The 22,059-nt window shown below is 41.8% G+C and overlaps 1 protein-coding gene across 1 annotated transcript in view; it reads left to right on the top strand.

The window, feature by feature from the left end:
- Positions 1–1,950: 1,950 nt before the first annotated feature.
- The window catches only part of loxl4 (lysyl oxidase-like 4), a 39,028-nt gene continuing 18,919 nt past the window's right edge, over positions 1,951–22,059 (top strand). Inside the window, exons 1-7 of the mRNA XM_015346523.2 lie at positions 1,951–2,493; positions 5,817–6,115; positions 9,083–9,264; positions 10,257–10,471; positions 20,286–20,324; positions 20,773–20,986; positions 21,428–21,608. Of these exons, the coding sequence (XP_015202009.1) occupies positions 5,830–6,115; positions 9,083–9,264; positions 10,257–10,471; positions 20,286–20,324; positions 20,773–20,986; positions 21,428–21,608 (1,117 nt within the window). The 5' untranslated portion in view covers positions 1,951–2,493; positions 5,817–5,829. The remainder of the gene's footprint in view (positions 2,494–5,816; positions 6,116–9,082; positions 9,265–10,256; positions 10,472–20,285; positions 20,325–20,772; positions 20,987–21,427; positions 21,609–22,059) is intronic.

Genomic DNA, 22,059 nt, shown 5'->3' with positions numbered 1-22,059 from the left:
TTTGTTTGAAAGTTACAGTTTAAACTGTTTACTAAGTGGCTGTTTAAAATAAGGCCTTATGGTGAAGGTAATCGAGTAGAAGAATACACAGTAGGTGACTTCATTCAGGAATTTCCCTTTTCCACAAGCGAAATGTGAACTTGGCAGAAAGAATCTTTTAATCATGCTGTGAATAAGAGTCTTTAGTGTGAATCCTAGTGCCTCTACAAAGGCTTGAAATGACCACCCTTTTTGTCACTTTTAGGTGACTGTTTCATCCTTCCTTTCTGATAAAGGGAAAGCTGAAGCTGAATGTTGCAAAATTCTTATTTTTTTAAAAGCTAAGGAGGTGCTATAATTTGAAAAGGCAGTTGTTTATTGTTGGAGAGCACATATTGATTTCACGCCACCACAAATTGAGGGTGAGGGCAGAGCCAGTTCAGCAGTGTGTAATTACAGGGAGGTGGAGAGACCATAGAGCCACAACAGCAGCTCTTAAAGGCACAGCATTCCACTCTTGGTTTGTCTCGAGCGGTCTTGACGCTCGGTGACCAGCCGTGTTGGACATCGTCTTCACAGTGGACTCCAAAAGCACTCTATTCTCTGCTAGCTGACAAAAGTGCACACTTCAATGGAGCAGATTATAATGCTGCACTACCATTTCCTGGGCTTTAACACTTTAGTCTCTGCCTTCTAGAAGTCTCCAAAATGAGCATGGACATGTTCTCTTTCGCTCTCCAACAAAATTTCCTTCTTCAGAAAATAACCTGAGGTCTCCAGTGCTCCAATCTCTTACCAAAACGCCTGTTTTTGCTCTTAAAAGCTCCCCTAGGATCCTCAGACATGCAATACACATTGTGTGGTTGCTGAACTCCTACCAGCTGAAGAACAAACAGGAATTCAAAATTACTGTTGTCTTGGTGCCACTGCTAAGACGTCCTGGACTTTTATATTTCAGATATTTTTGGTTTGTCCAGTGAGTTTTTTCCTCTTTGATTAATTTGATCTACCAGGGGCCTGTACTTCCTCTCTTTGGTTTACCATAGAGGGAGGGACAGGCACTCGGGCACTCAGTCCCACAGACTTTGACACACAAACAAGTAAATTGCATGGTGTGCTTTTGGAAGGAAAAAAATCAGCTGAAAAAAACTTGTTTGCCACACCTGCTGTGTTGACAAGCATATGGCAAGTGAGTATCAATGAAATGTGTGTGCTTTTAATAATAATAATAATAATAATAATAATTTCCAGAATTTGATTTACAGCATTTCAAACATGTTTTTACATGTCTTTATTTGTTAATTTGTACAAGATTTAGATTTCACTTTCTTACTTAACAATTCCAAACATTTTTCACTTGACATACAGACAAACAAGAATTAGTAAATAAATAGCTCTGGTGCATATTTCTCTCAGTAATTTGCCTTGAAATCATTTCATTGTGCATACCCTTCTATTTTACACATTATGACAACTGTGTAGCCGAAGGTTCTATTTCATTCGAAAAGTTGGCCTATTGGGCTGTCACATGGTCGTCCAGTGCTATTTGGGGACAATCTGGTGTGTAAGCAGATGGGAAGGGAAATTGGCTCAGCTGGATGAAAAGCGGGAAAAACTCGCCATTTCAGAAGCGAAGACAGACTGGATGACGCGGTCTTGTCTGCTTGATTGCTGACAAGACCTCATCAAGCTGTGTATTGAGGCAGGACAGTGAGTCACGCTGCACACTAAGGTTTTATAGTTTGTTCTATTTGCCTATGTCTCATTGTGGGGCACAGTGCCTTCTAATCACAGTGCTGCATCTTCTTGATGGACACAACTTCCAACACAGCTCCTGGACAAAGATTGACACGCAGGTCATTACAGAGGCAGAGCTGCTTGCGCGCGCGTGTGTGTGTGTGTGTGTGTGTGTGTGTGTGTGTGTGTGTGTGTGTGTGTGTGTGTGTGTGTGTAAGAGAGAGAGAAACCAACAGAGATTGTGGGAGCTATGCTCATTCTCCAGGAATGATCAAAAATTATATTCCACCGATGGTCGGGTTGGCTGATCCAACCTTAGTCCCAGCTCCGAGGATCAGAATACATTTTTCTCCACTAAGAGACAGCACTTAAAAAGGATTGTGATGGAGAGATCTTCCCTCTTGACATTTTCAAATAGTATGCTAAAGCAAATTTGAAGGCACAATAAGTGAACTTGTACATTGGCAAAAGGCTACATTATGCTTATAATGTTTTTACAGTTTTCAAACTTGGGGTATTCTTCCTTCTTTTTTAACTGAGCTTTTTCAATGGGTGAGCTAGAAGTTAAGAGAAACCTTCAACTGATCAACCTGCAAGAAGAAAAAACCAAGTGAGAGAGAGATTAAAAGCAAGATGGGGGAGGGAAGGAGAAAGTGATGGAAGGAGGGGGAAAGGGAGGGAGAGAAGAAGGATAGAGTGTAAAGAGACTAGCACACTCCTTCATTCACTCACTCTCTCCCAAAGACGCAAGTGGCTCTAAATAGCACTGCCTGCCAGGTGAGTGGATTGTGTCTCTCGTCTCATTTATTTGTCTGCTGTTAAGGGGTCCTTCTTTACCGTTTTCACCGCCTGTAAGCAGTTGCCATTTATGGATCTTTACCAAGTGAGGGTTGATGTTTTTTTAAAAAGTGGACTGCATGATGTTTTTTTTCTATTTTTTATAACATACAGAGTGACAAGTAGTTTGTGAATTCCCAAAGCCTTTGTTTGTGCTTTTTTTGTAGCTAAACCAGCGATTGGTTCTTTAAATGTTTGCTTATAGGTTTGGCAAATTGAGCCAACAATTTAAAATTTAGGTTTCCCCATTTTGGCTCAGCTTACGTACTGTATCCTGCTATTTGCTGTTGGAAAGTGTTTTGGTGCTGCCGTACTCACGTTTGGACAATGGGATTGTTCCTATTAATTCTTGTGTATGTGATACTTGTATATATACCAGTATCACATACACAAGTGCATGTTTGAGTGGGAAACTGTATCAGTGTGCAAACTGCAATGGAAGAAATAGAATCTTGCTTTTTCCTTTGTCTTTTAACTCTTCAGTATGGTATTAACCTCTGCTTGTTCCTGTATATTATGGTGTGTCTTGAGAGCAAGTGATTGCTGTGAGTAATGGGATTGTGAATACCAATTGGCTCTGGCCATATCACAACTAGAAAGTGGAACCATATAAATACCGTATATGTCTAATTGTGCTTTGGGTATATAAAGCTAAAGTGGCTTGCTGCAGGTGGCACTTTTGCCCTTAGGACGTATTAGCCTGACTTAGCTAACTTTGACCTGTGAAATGGCCAAAATTATTATGTAACATATACATATGTTCAGTAAAAAATAAATATAATTATTGTAACTGTATTTGAAATAATGCATATAGGGTGGTAGGGTGGCATTGCTGTTAGTGCTGCTGTATCACAGTTCAGACTGGGACACCTGTGTGAAGTTTGCATGCTCTCCCCGAGTCTGTGTGTGCTCCAGCTTCCTCCCACAGTCGAACGAGCTGCTGGAGTTTCTAAATTGCCCCCTTTGAGCTTGTGGGAATGAAAGCATCTGTGTGTGTGTGTGCGCCCTGTGATGGACTGGCACCCCACCCAGCATCTCAACCCACCTTGCGCTCTGTGCCCTACTGTGGCAGGATCCAGTTTACACTCCGGACTGATGACCCTCTAAGGATAAAGCAGTCACTGAAAGTGCATGGATATAATTGTATAATACATACTTATTATATATGCAGTATTTTATATTATATATACTCATTATATGTTTTTTGTTATGTGATGCTTATACTTAGAAACAGTTACAGATGAATTATGTTCTCTCAAAAGCAACATTAAATTTCTAAGCCTTCAAAGCATTTTTGGTGAATCTTCAAGTCTCCTGGCACCAGGCTTTTTCTTGGTGAATTTTAATGATTTACTTTTGCTCATAAGGCAAAGTTAATATTTGGCTCTGAACTATTCCTACATTTCCCATTACTGCATGAGACATAACATTTACGTGATGTCTCATGTGCTTTAATTCAGTGAACACAAAAGGGTTTTCATTTTGTTCAATTCTAAGACATGAAGTAGTGAATTCAAATCTGTACATCTTAGTAGTCTGTAGACATATGAAGTATATATGAAGTAAATATGAAGTAAAAGCATAGAACAGGAGCACAGATGAATAATCAGATAATTAGAGGAAGATGTAGATCAATGGTTGTCATGCCTGGAACCAGAACATCTATTCTTGGAGGGGCAAGTCGGAGCTCCTGTAATTTGTGTATAATTCCATTCCTGCTGTGCTGTGAAACTGAGAGGGCGGTGCTCCACAGGGAAGCCACAGACCGACAGCCGCTAGCCGAGCTCTCAGCACACCCAGGAGAGGAGCATGACTTCATGGCTTCACAGGGAGCAGCTGAGTGCATCCTTTAGCATGCAGTGTTTTAGCGCACTCCAGTCTGAACCAAAGGGAGTCAGGTCACAGTGCCCCCTGCAGGCTGGGTGCGGAGGTGGACAGAGAAAAAACACAAATGTGACACTCCTAGGTAGGTCTGACTACATGAATGTAGTCATAGTAGTTACGTGAACCCTTATGGCCCCCAAATCACCTATGTCTTGGTGCCTATTCTTTGCACAATAAACTGATGCGATTCTGTTTGTGATGACATTAAGTTAGTTGGATATTTTCTAATTTTCATGTTTTAAAATCTTTCACAGCTCCACTGACCAACGTTTGGATTGTAGTTACAGTTTAAATATATTTGCCTTTTAAAATATGTTGTGTCACATATTTAAGCTTTTTTCCCAGGTAGATCCACAACTTAGCTTTGCTTATTACATGCTGTTTTTATTGCAACATACTGGCCATGAAAGAGGCCAGATTTGTTTTCCGAATTTATCACTCACACTTTCAATATAGCACAAAAGCAGTTCCTGTTGCAATTTTCCTTTTCTCCTGATGGTGGCAGGGCTGCTCTTTAAGGGTCTGACTGTGTACCAGACTTTTTTTTTCCTTGAAAAAGCCCACTCAGAAAACATTTTTTCATTGCAGAAAGTCTCAGTTAACAGTGCTCTGGAAGCGAGAAGGATTTTTCATTTACATACACACGTACATTTAACAATTGACATATTTAGTATGTGTGTAAGACACTGCTCATCTTATATACAGTACCTGATATATAGGAGTAATATTTTACATCATTTAAATAAATGAAATCCACAGGCAAAGGATTATTGTTAATGAAATGATCATGAAGCTCATTATATTTACTACTGAATGCGTTACTGGAAGAGCTAATGTTGTCCAGGTACTGATTTTGTAATACAAGGTGAAGGAGTAAGGATGGATTTGGGTACCAGAACTCATATTACATACGTTTGTCATGTGGAATCACACAGGCTTGAGTAAAATCATGTCAGTGTCATGTAAAATGGCCTTCAGTGTGGTGCCTGAAACCTGCTCTTTTTGGTCACGCACTGGACCAGGGTGTGTCATTCTCTGGCGGAGACCAGGGTTTCCCGAAGCAGAGCTGTGGACTGTGTCACGGCCTGAGCCAGGGTGCAGTGTTCACTACACACCAGCAATCCCTTTGACGCCAGGGACGCCTGTGAGCTTGTAGCATTGCTAGCGAGAGCTTCACCTCTCCTGCAGCTGGTGCCCACCCTGCTCCACGTGCAGTGCAGTCTTGCAGTGCACAAAAATGGCTCTGCGAATGCACATTTCGGCTGAAAGCAAGTTCCCTGATCCGCAGACCTTCATCTGTGAGAATCAGAGTAGTAACAGGGCTGAAGTCGTCGTAAAAGACCCAGACCTCTGTTACACGTGCTGTGTTTTTGCTCCAGCTGTCCTGTTGCGATGTTGGGGTTCCTCCTGTCCGTGAGTCCCCTGCTGGTTCTGCTGGCCCAGGGAAGCCCCCCGCCAGGACCCGCCCGCTCTCGCCGCGCCCCCGCCACGAAGCTGCGCCTGGCGGGGTCCCCCCGCGGGCCCAACGAGGGCCGCCTTGAGATCTTCTACAACCGCACCTGGGGCACTGTCTGTGATGACGACGTCGACCTCAATCTGGCCAACGTGGCGTGTCGAGAGTTAGGATTCGTGGGGGGCATCACCTGGGCACACAGTGCCAGGTACGGCGAGGGGGAAGGTGAGTACCTCAGTACAAACAGCCATCCCTGGCTTTAAAGGCAGGAAGGCCTCACTCACTCAAACTATGTACTGCCTACTTACGTCAGCGCTGCTATTAGTAGGTCTTGTCGTGTTTGTATTGAATATTTTGATTTATAGGTATGAAAGCAGGGTAGCATGGTGTTACAGTGGTTAGCATTGTTGCCACACAGCACTGGGCCCTGGTTTCAATTCCAGACCTGGGGTGCTGTCTGTGTGGAGCTTGCATGTTCTTTCTGTATTTGCATGGGATTCTTCAGGGTTCTCCAGTTCCTGGTAAGTTAAGTGACTTCTAGGAAAATTGGCACTGGTCTGAGTGTGTGCGCATTGGTTTTCACGTCTCTCTGCCCTGTGATTGACTGGCTTCCTGTCCAGCGTGTACCCTGCCTTTCAACCTGTTGCTTACCAGGATAGGCTCCAGCTCCCCTCACAGCCCTGAACTGGATGAAGTGGTTAGGAAATGGATGGACTGTATGGTATGAGAGCAAACAATATAACATTTTCAGTAATGAAGTAAAAGATACTGAAGTCAGCCAAAAAAGTTTTTTAAATAAAAGGGATCTGTGTGCAACTCTCATTGCCTTGTAGGTCAAACCACCAAAACCCCAGCTCTGGCCTTGCCAGTTTCCCCAGCCTGTCTTGTAGTGACAGCCTCTGAGAGAATGTTTTTACAGCTCTTTTTCACAAGGGCCAATGGATGAAATCATAGTGCACTGTCAATAATTTAAACACTCAGTGTTTGAAATTTACAGGCAAAGAGATTTATAATATTTTTAATTGGTTATTTTCTGTCAAATTGGAAATATAGTGACCAAAGTTCCTGGCTCCTTCATGTTGCTTCTCTCGCTTTGCCCTCTAATTTAAAATGAACATGCAATAAAATTCCCCATAAACCAGAGTAATGCAGTACAATGCTGGCGAAAGGGCACTGTCATTAGGCTTAACTAGAGTACCAGTAAGTCTTTTCCTATGTCGGATACCTCAGCAAACAGCCTGGCTTCTATAAAAACACAGTGGAGTCCCATTATAGCTCAGTGCACTTCACAGTTTTTAAGTGCCTATGATTTTTCATTTTTTACAAGGCTATTTTGAGTTTTATGTCCATCCCACTGAAAAGTTTAATGAACTGAGACTTTGGAAACATCACAGCAAACCCAAGACAGAAAAATTAAATAAACAGGCATTCTGAAGGCATATTAGTCTCACTATAGTGATAGTTCATGCTTTACATGAAATATATAACTTAGGGCTTTTTATTTACCCAGTCATGGCATTTTGTGCCAGATTTTTTCTGTTGGTTTTGCTATCGAAAAATATGGAGTTAGAAAAAGTAAAAGGATAACAAAGGATGGTAAACTAATTAATTCCTTACACTTATATGCGCTTTTCTGGAAACTTCACTCAAAGTGCTTTACAGTTAATGGGGACTCATCTCCACCACCACCAATGTGCAGCCCCACCTGGATGATGCGACGGCAGCCATAGTGCGCCAGAACGCTCACCACACACCAGCTATTAGTGCGGAGGAGAACAGAGTGATGAAGCCAGTTCATAGATGGGGATTATTAGGAGGCCATGATTGGTAAGGGCCAGGGGGAAATTTGGCTAGGACACCGGGGTAACACCCCTACTCTTTTTGAGAAATGGCCTGGGCTTTTTAATTACCAATGACAGTCAGGACCTCGGTTTTATGTCTTATCCGAAGGATGTCGCCTTTTTACAGTATAGTGTCCACGTCACTATACTAGGGTATTACACCTACACAGCACCTCTTCCAGTAGCGACCTTAGTTTTTCCCAGGAGTCCCATCCAGGTACTAACCAGGCTCATATCTGCAGAGCTTCAGTGGCTGCCAGTTGTGAGTTGCAGGATGATGTGGCTGCTGGAATGTCTTTGATTAAACTAATCAAAGTTTAGGAGATAATCAGGCATGTGGCTGTGTGTCAGCTACCATTCATCATATGATCAAAACTCAATATGTAACCCATTTAACCCCGTAACAGATCTCACAGTGCAAATTTAAACTGTTACAATGATTTCACTGCTCCAGGTCTCAAGAAGTCCCCAGGCTAAATTGCCTGTATTTTTTCTATTATCAGTACTACTAATATTCTTCCAGTGAATTGGAATCAGTGAGTAAGATGCCCAGTCGGGCCGTGTGGGTCAGTTGCTTGAAAATGTGCCTTGAACCATTGGATCCAGCAGCACAAACTGCATCTCCATGCATGTTTGCAATAATTATGTCACACATTGTTATGGCTTGCAAAATGCCCTCTATTTGCTGTTGAGTTTAGTTATTGAAAATTACCATCCTGTATTATTGTGATATTGTTTGCAATTTGACTGTCCTCAGATTGCGTACGTCATAGATTATTCAAAGACTCCAAAGTTCCAAGTTTGTCATAATTCTAAATTAAAATGCACCATCAAATAATTTTACTAGTTGTTGTATTTTTAGTATGTGTTGTCTAACACTGGTTAAACTTAGCCGTGAATTGAATTCATTATAAAAGTATAAAAATTAGATTATGTAGGCCCTATAGAAGCTGCTGTATGTAAGTTTGCCAGTGAGAGCATTTACTTAATATGTCTGCTTTTGGAATAAATCTTCTTAATGAATATCATTTCTTTGGCTCAGTTTTTAAAGGGACTTTTATTTTATTTTTGTCATGTCTGGGAGGCTGTCCTTGCTAAACTGAGTAGATGAAGGAAGATGTTCGTGTTTTAGAAGTAGATTCATTCTCGTATTTGTGGCTAAAGGATGTACTTACTGTATGTGTTCATTGGTTGTTAATCACAGAAGGCCGTATGGAGACAGGTCTTCCTGGGTTTGATTCTATTACACTGGAGTGAGGGAATCTTTCCCCACGAGTCCAGGATACTGCCCTTGTCTGTCTGGGGGTAGAATCTGTCTCTCACGCTGGACCTGCACTGCTGTCCTTGCCAGGTCCCATCTGGATGGACAATGTGCGCTGTGTTGGCACTGAGAAGTCCCTGGCAGAGTGCCAGTTTAACGGCTGGGGCATCAGTGACTGCAAGCACTCAGAGGATCTGGGGGTGATCTGCACCGAGGAGAGGAGGAACATGGTCACACAGCGTCAAGGGCGCCCCAACAACCTCATCAACCTGGTGAGGAACTGAAGGGTTTCCAACCCTCCCCTTCAGACGTTTTTGCATATTCTCAGGTATAAAGACTGGCCCTGAAATGCACAGGTTCAGAGCATAGCAGGAGAAGATCCCTTTCCTGGAAAGGGCCCATTTGACATAATCACATTTCCAAACTTTAATGAGCGGCAATGTGGCTTCTTGTATTCCTACAAAAAACGTCAATTAATTCTGTATTTAAAATAACAGAATCCTGTCTATGTTTCTGCTTATTTAGGTTTTCCTTTCATTGTGTTGTGGATCAGGGATGAATTCTCACAATAATTAATGAATTCTGTGCTTGACTACAAAGTGCCCAGTGGTGATCGTTTGCTTAAAGTTGAGATGAAATAAGATAATATTGCTTGCTTGTTGTGACTCCAGAAAAGAAATGGAAAGGAAACACATATATTTATGAAATCTCAAATGTGTACCTGTAGGATTAATACATAACAGAACAGGCGCCTATGCAATAATAGCACATCAGGCCAGAAGGGGGACCACAAACAGGAAGTGTGAGCTGACTGAGTGTGGCAGCATCTGTGAAGCTGCTTTTCAGTCACCATTACCAGGAGTTGCACCTGGACAGAAAACGGCAGCCAAGACATTCATTCCATTCCTGAGCTGCCCACCGCTCACCGCTGCCCACTCAGCACTGCAGGATTGCCTGTTCCTGGAACCTCAGTCAGGTCAATGTTGAATCTAAACCACTCTCTCACAGGAGCTCCTGCCAAGAAAACTGTGTTCTAATAAAACAGCACAGACCAGAGCTGCATTTAGCTCTGTCTGGAGTAGGACAGCTTGCCTGTCTAAAGACCGTAAAACAGGGGTGAGCAAGGGCTTAAAGACCACAGCAGAACAACAGGAAGGGGCCCTTCTGTCACAACAACACAGTCTTTTACAATGTCAGTCTCTTGTGCTCACATGTTCGCACCCTAGAGAAAGTGCTAGTGTTGGTGACCCTGTGTGTCCTGCAGGGAGGCAGCAGGATCCAAATAGAGGAAGTCCGGCTCCGGCCCATTCTTGCCAGCACCAAGGTCCGTGCCCCCATCACCGAGGGCGCGGTGGAGGTGAAACACGCAGGCAGGTGGCGCCAGGTGTGTGACCTGGGCTGGACTCTCAACAGCAGCCAGGTGGTGTGTGGCATGCTGGGATTCCCATCTGCAGAGCAGCATAATGTCAGGATGTACAAGTAAGTTTCTAGATGATGGATAAGTTTCTGCTTTCTGCTGTACACTTCTATTGAATAACAGCAAGGGAAGACTAATGGAATTTTTAAACACTATTGCAGGACAGGGTTGAGGCTCTCAGGCTTGGCTTGTTGATGTACAGTAGATACTGTCCATTTTGCGCTTGCATTCTTTAACATGCACTTCAGTATTCTCAAGTGTGAGTAAAGAAAATGAGTCACAATGTAAAACAAATGCATAAATAATAAGAAATCAGCTTCAGTCTTACAGATCTGTATTAAGATAGATCTATTAAATTTATCAACACAGACTGAAGTCACCTCTGCAGTCTGCTGGATAGACATTCCGCTGTGTTATCTCCGCCCAGCAGACAGTTTTAAGGGCCAGACCTTCTACATAATGGCATATTGATCTTCCCCTCGCACTAATACCATCTAGAATTCTGCAAACAGTTGACCAATTTCAACTGCTGCATTTTCAGAAGAGCAGTAGGACGGTGACTCTCAGGTTTCTGTGACAGGCTCCAGTATCACAGAGGATTATTATTCAAGTATCCTTTCAATTATTTAATTTGTTTTTAGCTGACTGTTGTTTCCAATGTTACTTCTATTTTTTTTAAAGTGAATAAAACCACTTTCCCTTTATTATACTTGAATCCACTTTGAGGAAGATTTTACTTGAACATGAATACTGTATTCTGTTCCTTTCGTTAAACCATATGGGTGCAAAAGCTCTCATTACTTGGTTCTACATAAATGCACTCTTTATCCCTAACAGATCTTTAATTAAAAAAAAAAAACATTGGTGTGTAAAATGTTTAGCACTTTACGCCTGAGAGCTGCACGTGATTTATGTAAAGGCTGATGACTTGTTTCACTTGACACTGTGGAAGAAAGTCTTTGATAAAAAAACAGTGTAATGAGGAGTTTCTTGATTCTTGGCCCGTGGAAGAGTCCAGATTGATTTTCCTTATGGAGTTTGCTTCCTTCATGTGTAATGAACAGAACTCATCTGTAGAAATGAACACATTTAGCTCTCCCCCTGGAGGCAGAGTAACAAGTGGAAAAAGCCAAGCCGTAGTCTGAGGCCACGTGAAGGCATTGCTGAAATCTCTCTTTCCTGGGGTGTCTCCCTGTTCCCTCCGCAGCCTGGCGGTGGGGAGGGGCGCTGTCTGCCTCTGGGTGCACCACTCTGGGTGTGCTGTCTGTGACTCCCCAGCCGTGTCACAGCGCCACATGGACAGGCAGCTATATTTAGAGTCCTTCTCCGAGTGTAAATATACTGTAGCTGTGCGGCCCAGGAAGCTTCATCTCTTTCCACACAGCACTTAGTGTTTATTCACTGAACTTTTTTAAAGACCTCTGCGGTATCCCAGCAGTCCCCTCTGACACACACACACAACACCACAGAGCTACACTTTGCTCATCTGCTCACTCAGTGCCCACAGTCCTACCGGGTATCCCACAACGCCCTCACGAACCATTATTACTTGCCCATTGCAATTGGAATGAAAATGGTCTGTACCCTAGTGGACGTCCAGTCCGCTGAGCATCAATAGACATCTACAGACCCTATGTGCAGCCCCATGAGATGCTGTTGGAAAAGAAAAGTGATTCCCTGGGTGTTTTGGTTGACAGTACTGGTCAGTCAGAGTACCAGACAACGAATAAGTATTGGTTTCAGTAGTATTTGCTGCTTCTTAATGCCTCTTGATATTTAGAACAGCCCTGATGTACAGACTTTTCTGCGACAGACTTTAAAACAGGTAAAAGACAAGGATTAAGGTACTGCTCTGGAACCTTAAGCAATATAACCATTAAGGCTGCTCTGCTTTCTGATGTGCTCTGCTTTTTCGTGCGCTCTGCTATCTAAAAGCAGCTTGGTGTCTACAAGGGAAAATTATATTGCAGCTAATTATATTGTTAGTTATGCTTCTGCTTGCATTTGGTTTTTAACATTTTTTAGATCTCTGTGATTAATGTCAGATGTAGATTTGTTAAATAACATTATGGGTTGTGATGCTTGTTTTTTCCCTGACACCACAGTCCTGTTGTCTAATTTCATACAATTACCCCATTTTTGCAAAGTTTTATAATACCATCCTGGTGTCTGCAGTTGTGTGTTAGTGCAGGCCCATGTCTGTTTTGCGCTTGTGTGATTACACTATCTTCAGTTGTTTTTGGTCCACACCAGGTTCCAGATTCTTCTGGGCAGTGGGTCATAATATCTCAAGTACTATACCTTAGCTCAGGTATGGTCTTTTCTGGTCCTGGTGTCCAGTGTGTCTGTAGGTTTTCTAGGTCTTTACAAAGCACCGATATCTGAAGAGTTGGAGGAAGCTGTCAAAAATATGTCCCATTAAGTCAATAATCAGCTGAGTTGTTTTGTTAAGAGTTGAGGTGGAATGAACACCTGCAGACACACGGGCTCTCCGGGACCAGGACTGACCATACCTGCTTTACCAATCTTCCTAGTCCTCCATCTCTAACATGTTGACTACATTACTGTAAAGGACACATTTATGTAATTAGTGGGACAGGGTAAAAAAAGTAACTTCTGTAACATTTTATGCTCTTGAAAAATGTACTGCTGTTTGATTTGCTTTTATAAATGGAATCTTAATGACTATGTTTGATTTAATGCTTGGTTATACAGAAGGTATTTCAGGAATTGGTTACAATTGAATAGTGTAAATCTATTATTTTACGTGCATGTGTTAGGCAATAGCTCACTTCCTTCAGGCCCGGTCCAGGAGCGATTAGCACAGGTCCAGTTGACTTATCCCTATGACCTGAACCACAGTTGTCTCTGTACCTTACTTGTAGAAGCTAGAATATAATACTTCCAAGTCCCTTGGGTTTAACTGTCAGTCTCTACTGTTTCCTTATCTTTCAGTTTTGTGACTGCACAAAAGTAAAAACAACTCTGTCAGTTGAAACAAACTAGTATTTTTTAATAAGCATTTTATCCCAATCCCTGAGCCTTCCAGTGTCCTAGGTACTCTGTACATCTGTGTCTGACCTTGTCATAGGTCAGCCACAGAGGAAACATGTAGTTGTCACCTGGTGTGGTGGGAGAGTCCAGTCAGGTTCTTGTTGGTATCATGGTGAAACAGAACACTCAGTGACAGCCGTGTCCATTCTGTGTACAAACAAGGCTGTCTCTTGTGCCAGGTCAGTGGCTGGTTTCAGGCATGACGCCAGCATGATGCAAGGAGCCTCTGGAAGGAGTCGTGAAGGACTTCCTTGTCACCTGACTTTAAACACCGCTCAGAGCGAGGGGCATTGTTAGAAAAACAACACAAACACAGTAATGTCATTATCTGCAGTCTTGGTCTCTAATTTAGAGGGAGGTGACACTGAAGTGGTTTCTAGATTTATATCCTGAACCACAGAGTAAAGCCTCTGAGCTGCATTCACTCAAGACAGATGTCAATCAGGAATCTCAGGGAGTGCTGCTCACTGGTTGGACATTCCTTAGAAAATCTCCTCAAAAAGGTTAGATGGTGTTTTATGAGAGTTACAAATGAGAGAAGGCTATTCACCCTAGATTTGCCCTATTTGCTAGATCGTTTGAGAAGTTATTTCAAGTCCCCTCGCTATCTTCTCTGTTCAAGACTAAAAAGGTTTAACTTCTTTCCAGGAAGACATGAAGACATTCCCTTAAGCCCTGGAAGGCATCTGGTAGATACTTTGGAGTAACAGAAGTGTCTTTTGGGAGCTCTTTGATGTGCTCGAGCAGTTGAATATTAATACTATGACTATTCATTGATTAAAAATAATTTTGAATACCAACCAATATTAAGTGCAAATGATGAAGCCCTCAGAATCATATGGGGTCTTAATAGTTTGATTGTCTTTAATCATTCGAATGATGGCACTCTGTGCCTGCTGCTGTCCAGGGCTACCTAGGCTGAGGCTGTGGCAGCCAGCTTCAGACTGCACTCCTGATGTCAGGCACGTCTCAGAGATCAGGCTCTTTCCTTGCTGTATTGTCTCTCAGCCACTCCTCTTCTAATTTACAGCCCAGTGTCTCTTGGCTGCTTGCAGAAGATGCTATAATTAAACTTTGGAGAGGCCTGAGGGTTTTGTAAGATTCTTGCAAAAAGGGTGCAATTACAGCTGCTCCCAGCCCTGGCCTGCTGTGTCAGCAGAGGTCTGTGACGTGAGCAGAGCAACTGTGGAGACTAGGAGAGGGACAGACGGCGAGCACATACAAACTGTACCTTGTGAGTGTCATTAGCACTGATGTCTATATTTAGTATTTTAAAAACGCCTGTTCCTTTTTTCAAAATGTGCTTGAAGTTCTTGGCAAATGTTTCTGAATTTTAAGATACTGCAACAGCTTTATTTATTTTTTTACTTTGAAAAGTGTGGTTGGTGTTTTGGAAGAGTTGGTTGTGATTGGGAATCTATTTATAACGTGTTAATTCATTAAACATATTGTTATTTAACCTTTTTGTAAAAAAAAGGTTTTTCCTTTTTCAGTGCCTGATTGGGTTGGGTTCTGCCGGAATCCAGCACAAAACATTGGTGACTACTTTGCATTCGGAGATCTTTCTGCAGACTGGTTTCTGCCCAGACCGAGCTTCCTTTTGGTCAGCTTGGTGCTTCCTTAATTTGTGAACGAATTGCATTGCTTACAACTGACCTAACAGCCCCTAGGCAAACATTCATCCTACATTCTGTGAGGAGGAACCAAAGGAGCCTTTTGGGACCTCCATCTCCTCTCTCACTCTTTAATCTGTTTGTGGTCATTTCATGTCACGTGGTCTCGTAATGAATTCCTGCCTGGATGTTTCTATTGCAGTTCAGAAGGATAATTCCCAGGGGCTGTGCTATCCTCCCTCTGTATTAAAGTTGTCTTGCCTCACCTGTAAGAGTGCAGGCTGTGACAGCAGGCCATCCAAGATCTCAGCCTCCAAGTGTCATTGAATGGAGTGTGGCTGTCAGAGAGAGCACTTCTATCTTCCATGAAGAGCGAGTCTCTTCCGTAGGTCTGTTCTCGCTACTTAAATAGATTTGCAGGACTTGCAAAGTCAGGCACCCTCAATGAAAGTGCTTCCAGCAACATTCACTCTCACACGCTTGCCTGAAATTATTAGGTAGCAGGTGCAAATTCAGCAACCGCTTATCAGAGTCCTCCCAGCCCAGAGAGTAGATGCCAGCGAAGAAATAAGGGCAGGGGGCATGTCAGGATAATCGGCTTAGTGGTGGTTGTCTCTGTGGAGACCAGCTCCGAAGGGTGTCAGAGCTATCATTTCCCTTTCCTGGGTTTGTAAACTTGGGGTGGGACTCCAAGGCCAATTACACTGGCAGGTGGAGACTTGGGGAACAGGCCATTACAGGAAGTAAACAAAACGCATTATTTACAAAGTTTGTTTGCACTGTAAGTTCTCATCAGGACGAATTATCTCTACACGCGTGGGGTGTTAACTTTGTAAATAAAACTTTTGAATCCACCACTGACCCTCCTGGCAAAGGTATTTACAGTGTTTTACAGTGTTTTCTCATCTGCTTTAATTAGAAACAAAATAAATAGTGTGTATTCAAGGGTGTTGGATTATGCATCTTTAGACTTCACATATCTTGGTACATAGATTTGTGAGAATTTATTCAAAAAGCTAACTTTGAACAACAAGACTGTTCTCGTGATAGTGTAGAATTTCATTGGGAAGATTAGCCACTGAAATACATATAAAGTTTACGGGAGAATATGGCATTCTTTCACACTAGATAAAAAACAAGAATTTATTTAGCAGTGCAACAGCATGCTCATTTCATCGCTCAGCTAATGCTCAAGGAGACTTGGTTTGCCTTTCTGCTTTGGTTTATTGCTGCTGTTCTCATTTTAGGTAACACTGTTTATTTTAATAGTATTATATTTATGTTTTGGTAAGAAGGGAACTGATAGGCATTGCCTTGGAATTCCTGCCAGAAAGCACAGCAATATTGAGGGTCTGTAATTGTGGAGGGAAAATAAAGTGCCACATGTCACAATGTGTGTGTGTTAGGCATTTTTGTTGCTTGGAAACTAAGTGGTTTTTAAGTCTTTTTAAATTGCAAAGCTGCTTTAATCAGGCATACTTTTGTGTCTGGTCTGTGCAACAAGTTAGTACACAACCACATGGCAGACAATCCCAGTTTTTTTGTAACACTTGGGTAGCCTTACTGGCTAAATGCAGTTGTTCGTGACCTTTATTAACTAAAAACATTTAGATGTTTTTCCCTTTCTTTAAACGTCCTCTTCTGGCTTGATCAGAAGACAAGCTGTAATCTGTTTTTTTCTTGACTTGTTTTTTTGATTCTACACCCTTAAGATTGCTTCAGTGTTGCACTATTGCAGATTTGACCTGTTTCACTAGTAAGTTTCTCTCATTAGCAGTGGTTGATAACTAGCAAAGGACAAGTAAAATTATCCACAAGATTTTGACTTTTTTTCACCCTCTCGTAATGTTCTAACTTTCTTCTCCTAGACATATGTGGAATTATCACTTTGTTGGTGACTACAACAGAGCTGTACAGATGCATTACAGTAAACACCCTTTTTTACCTGGTTGTACAGTTATCTACTATTATGCTCCCAACCCTACTGCTCATGTTGTTTGGACTTTACATGGATTTTACTGTACATCTTTTGCAAGAGCATTCATGGGAATAGTTACTGTGACACATTATCCTTTGGACATGGTGAACTTTCTGTGTTTGCAGGGTTAGCATTCCAATTCTGACCTCCTGACTAGAAAAGCAAAATGCTGGGAATTTTGAGCAATGAACATAGACCATGTTTGTGTTTTTGTGCCACTCATACATTCCTTCTCAAAGTGCTCCAATATGACTCGGTTTGCTTCCCCTCTTAGGTATGCTGTTGAGGCTGAAATGACACATGTTTGGATGACTCTCTTTCCTACTAATGTGCCAGAGGCAGAGTGAAGCAGTGTTTGATGTGGCTGTAGAGGAGCTCACCTCACTGCTGAGCTGGATGAACCCCTGACGCTCTGTACCTCTGCTCCTGGCTCAGCGCAAGAATGACTGGGCTCAGCCTAATAGGAAATGTTTGTTTTTAAGTCGATGTTTTTTAAATCCATTTTATACAAACCAGTGTAGGCAGACATGCTGAGGATGTCGTAAGATATAATTGAGTGTGTTCCAGAAGCCAGCTGATGGTGCATTCTTATATTAATTTGGAGCTAGTTTCCCGCACAATGAGACTCTTTCCTGCTCTCACACAGCAGATATATTGTGCCTGGATATTTAAGAAATTACTCTTACATTTCTGTACGTTGTCAAAGTGAAATCCTTTCCATTAGTATAGGTTATGTAAACAACAGCAAAAACATTTTTCTAATGAAAATACGGTGATAAAATGCTGTTAATCTTTTAGGAAATGATCTCTGTACAAGTCTGTCCATCTCCCACAAAACCTTTCCAAGAAAGGCATGAGACACAATGGCCAAATCCCTCTAGTATGAGACTTGTCCTGATTTAAATGTTAATGCTTGTGATTACCTGCTACATCCAAAGTCTCTTTAAGATGCCTTCCCCTGAAGATACAAGTGAAGAACAGCGTCATTCAATAATAATTAAAGAGTATTCTATTTCTATCTTATCTTAATTTATGTAGACTATCTTAGAAATACATTTTTTGTCATAGAGATAATCCTCCAATTTAGTTCTAATTGTTATATCCATAACCATGCACAAAATAGATGTAAGGCTTGGTTTATAATTACTTGTCATACTTTTTTATGGAGGTGTTTTATATTAATTGACTTTTGCTAATGGCCTATGAATAACAACTCCTTCCCTTAAGCACAACAGGTAGAAAACCATCAGTCCCTGGAAATTACCTACCCTTAAACTTACCTGTCCTTGGTACCTAAAGCACTTCTGTGTCTACTCCGCTAATATGATGGAACATACACGTACAGTAGATCTTTGTCTTTCTTCCACATGGGGCACATTGTCTGTTCCTTCCTAGGTAAACATATAAGTGAAACATACATTTAATACATTCACATATTTCAAATAAAAACATTTATATGAAGTCTTTTGTCCCCTCTGCAATAAAACAGCTCAATGAATGTATGTTAATGTCCCCCACTACCTATTTATCCATTATTTTATGTATGATATACTATTGTTTTCATTTCATGTACTTCATGTGATTTGATAAGACTTTTATATTTTGCTTGTTTGTTTTGTACTTTTATAGGAGAAGCCAAAGACAAGTTTCCACAGTAGTGGGCAATGGAGTATCTATCTTAAACTTTCCCATCTTTATCCCTGAAACACTTTATCTTTTACAGTTCCTTTGCTGTTCTAATACCGCAAAATATTGATTTAAGCTTGCATGATAAATATTCATTTTTGTCTCCCTCTTGGCTATTTAAATATCGTTTTCATAACATGCCTGTACTTGTAGTTCATCACTTTTCTGAACCAGATCTTGTTTTTCTAAACCTTTATTACATTCTTTGTTGGTTTAATTGCTTGAGGAAAAGTGTTCCATGTTATAAGGACAATAAGTTGATGCCATGAATGTATTTGATTAAGTGTTTAAAATGAATATGTCCCATTCTATTGCTATTAGGCTTTGTCTCATCCCTTCATAGTCTGTTTTTTGAAAGTTGCAACATTTTACTTGTTGATTTTCTAAGTACTTCAAAGAAAAGCATTAGGATTGTTGCCCTCTAATGGTACATTCAGATCTCTTGTCTTCAATCTGTCTTCATTGTTTGGAAATGCTAAATCAATACAGATATTTTACCTAGTCGATGTTCTAACAAACTAAGGAAGCCTTGATAAAGCTGATAGCCATATACTGTATATCATTTGAATGTTCCTATTGTTTTTTCTCAATTTGTCTGAGGAAAGTTTAAATCCCCCATGACAACCACTTCTTAATTTATGCACTTATCCTTGACTCTCTTGTACAGTATAAGAGTAGTTTACTGTAAATCTGAATTTAGTGCTTTGTAGCATACTTGTAAAACGTTGGGTTTCAAACCCTGAAATATTTTTGGAATTCAACAGGATGGTTGAAACCTCATGAAATTTTGTGGGAGAAAAAAATAATATCCTGTAGGAATTAATGTGAGTAGGATTGACAGAGCAAGATAATAACTGATCTGAGATTTGACTTTCACTGGCCTCTCACCACAGTGCCACATTGCACATGTTGTTTGTTTTGCTGAATGGATGTTTACATAATGTGAATACTTGAGTACTGCTTATGGGAAAAGGTTTCCAGTAAAGTACAGTACAGTATATCCCTTACCAGACAGAAGTGTCAGTGGAGATGCAGGGCACTGGATGAACCCTGTGACACACCTCTATTAGATTTTTTCAAAAACCCAAGTCACTCTAGATCAAATGCGGTCACTGAGGTATCTGTGTTGATACATTCACAAGAGTACCTGCAAGCAGCATGAAATAAATCTACTTTAAAATCTAATGCTTGTTTTGCCCATTTAGATTTTTTCTTTGCCCTGTTGTGTTGTATCATTAAATTTCTTGTTCCATCACTGTAGGCAGTTGGAAATGCAGATGCAGATCTGGACCACAAGACAAATCCATTACTGATCTTACAGTTTCACAAATATTTTTTACCGAACACCCCACCACACTTCAGTCTCCTTCACCCGATTTTCTATAAATCTTGTGTTGTGATGCTTGATGCCTGTGTTACTCAAAGACTCCTCAGTGTGTTAACAGCAAGATTGTGAATTAAACAAATATTGTAGGCACCATTCACTGGTGTACAGTAGCTTTTGGAAGTGGAAATTAAGTATTGCCTACCATTTGTCTCTTACAGAAAGCTGTGGGATGCGAAGGTGAAAAAGCCAGCATCCAGGTAACGTATTTTCATTTCAACACTTGTTAAGAGTCACTTAAATAACTTTAATAAAACCTGCTGCAGCAGAGATGAAATAAAACATCTCACTTTGGGAGTCTATTCTTTTGACAGTGATCAGTCTTATTAAAATTATTCTTCTTTAGTTAAGGATAAAAGAAGGACGTTTTGCTCATATTGTTACCTGGATGGCAGCACTTTTGCTGGAGTGTGCAGGCCCTGATTATAGGTTTCACCATCGTAGAGAAGAGATCAGTATAGTGGTATGATTCAGGAATATACCTTACTCACTGCGCAGCTATTTATTTTACTTTTATTTCTTGTATTGAATTGCAAAAGGGCACTGTAATAAAGTAACAGGCTTCCACTGCTGTTGAGGGAGAAAGGTCCCTGCAACGATCAGTCACACACACATCAAGGCAACGGCTTGTTCCCTCTTCCCTGGCAGACTGAGCACCATGTCTCGGAAGAAGAGCTTCTGGGTGGAGAAGGTGAGCTGCCAAGGCACCGAGCCCAGCCTGTCGCAGTGCCATGTCCAGCTGTCCATCCCCCGCAGCCTGGTGCCCTGCAGGAATGGCATGCACGCTGTGGCCCGCTGTGTCCCGGGACCGCAGTTCAGGAAGAACCCTGGAAACCGGCCGCACAAACAACAGAGCAAAGAGGTGAGGCCCGGGGAGCATGGCTTAATAACCTCAGACCAGCTGCTCTGAAGAGATTGCATTTCTTCTTGATTTCAATCCTGTATTTTATCTGCCTGTTCAGTTTTGTAAGTGCATGCACCACTCAAGAAACTGATTTAAAGGATGGGATGACTGTGGTCTTGCTAGACTTGCTGTTTTTTTATTTTTCTTCTCTGTGTGCTGTGTTGCATTGTCGAAGTGTGGGATTTGTCAGACAGCAAAATTTGCTAACGTACTGCATAGTGTTTTTGCAATATCAGACGACCTGCTGATTCCTATTCTACGGATGTGTGTTCGCCAAACTTTCCTCCTGCCATAATTCTTGGACACATCTGAACTTGAGAAAGAGCCGGTCCACTGTTTGCCGGGTAGGGGGATGTGCGGCCCTGTGTGAGACGTCCTCTGTCTCGTGCCCCATGACAGCTGGCCGTGCGGTTGAAGGCGGGCGCGCAGCTGGGCGAGGGCCGTGTGGAGGTGCTGCGCGAGGGGAAGTGGGGCACGGTGTGCGACCACCGCTGGGACCTGCTGGCGGCCAGCGTGGTCTGCCGCGAGCTGGGGTTCGGCACCGCCAAAGAAGCCATTTCCGGAGCCTACCTGGGACAAGGTGAGCCAGTTTGTCACCGGCCTAGAGCTGGAGAGCCGTGAGTGAGCCACATGTGTGTGACATCCTGTTTCACAGACGACTTCCAAAACATTCCAAACTAATGGACTCATTGGGAATTAATTCCCTTGAAATCAGAAAATACCAGTTTTGTCATGTTTGTAACTTACAGCTGCAGACACAAATGCAAACTGAGTGTGAGGGGTTCAGAGGCTTTTTGACTCATTGATGGGAAATGTGCACCTACTGTATACAGGTTGATTTTAAAGGCATTGATATTGCACCATCTCGAACTATTTGTGTCTTATTTTATTGCCAGTTAGGGGAACCTTAGTTTTGCTTATCTAACAACTGTAATGCCTTGCTGCTGCTGAAATCCAGGGGGATTTGTAGTATCACTGATGCGAGTTTCGTCTAATATATCTTTAATATGTCTTCCTGGGACATTACGACC

Source organism: Lepisosteus oculatus, chromosome 4, assembly GCF_040954835.1.
Source record: "Lepisosteus oculatus isolate fLepOcu1 chromosome 4, fLepOcu1.hap2, whole genome shotgun sequence".
In the NCBI taxonomy this organism is placed as follows: domain Eukaryota; kingdom Metazoa; phylum Chordata; class Actinopteri; order Semionotiformes; family Lepisosteidae; genus Lepisosteus; species Lepisosteus oculatus.
This window is presented reverse-complemented; position numbering and strand designations above follow the sequence as displayed.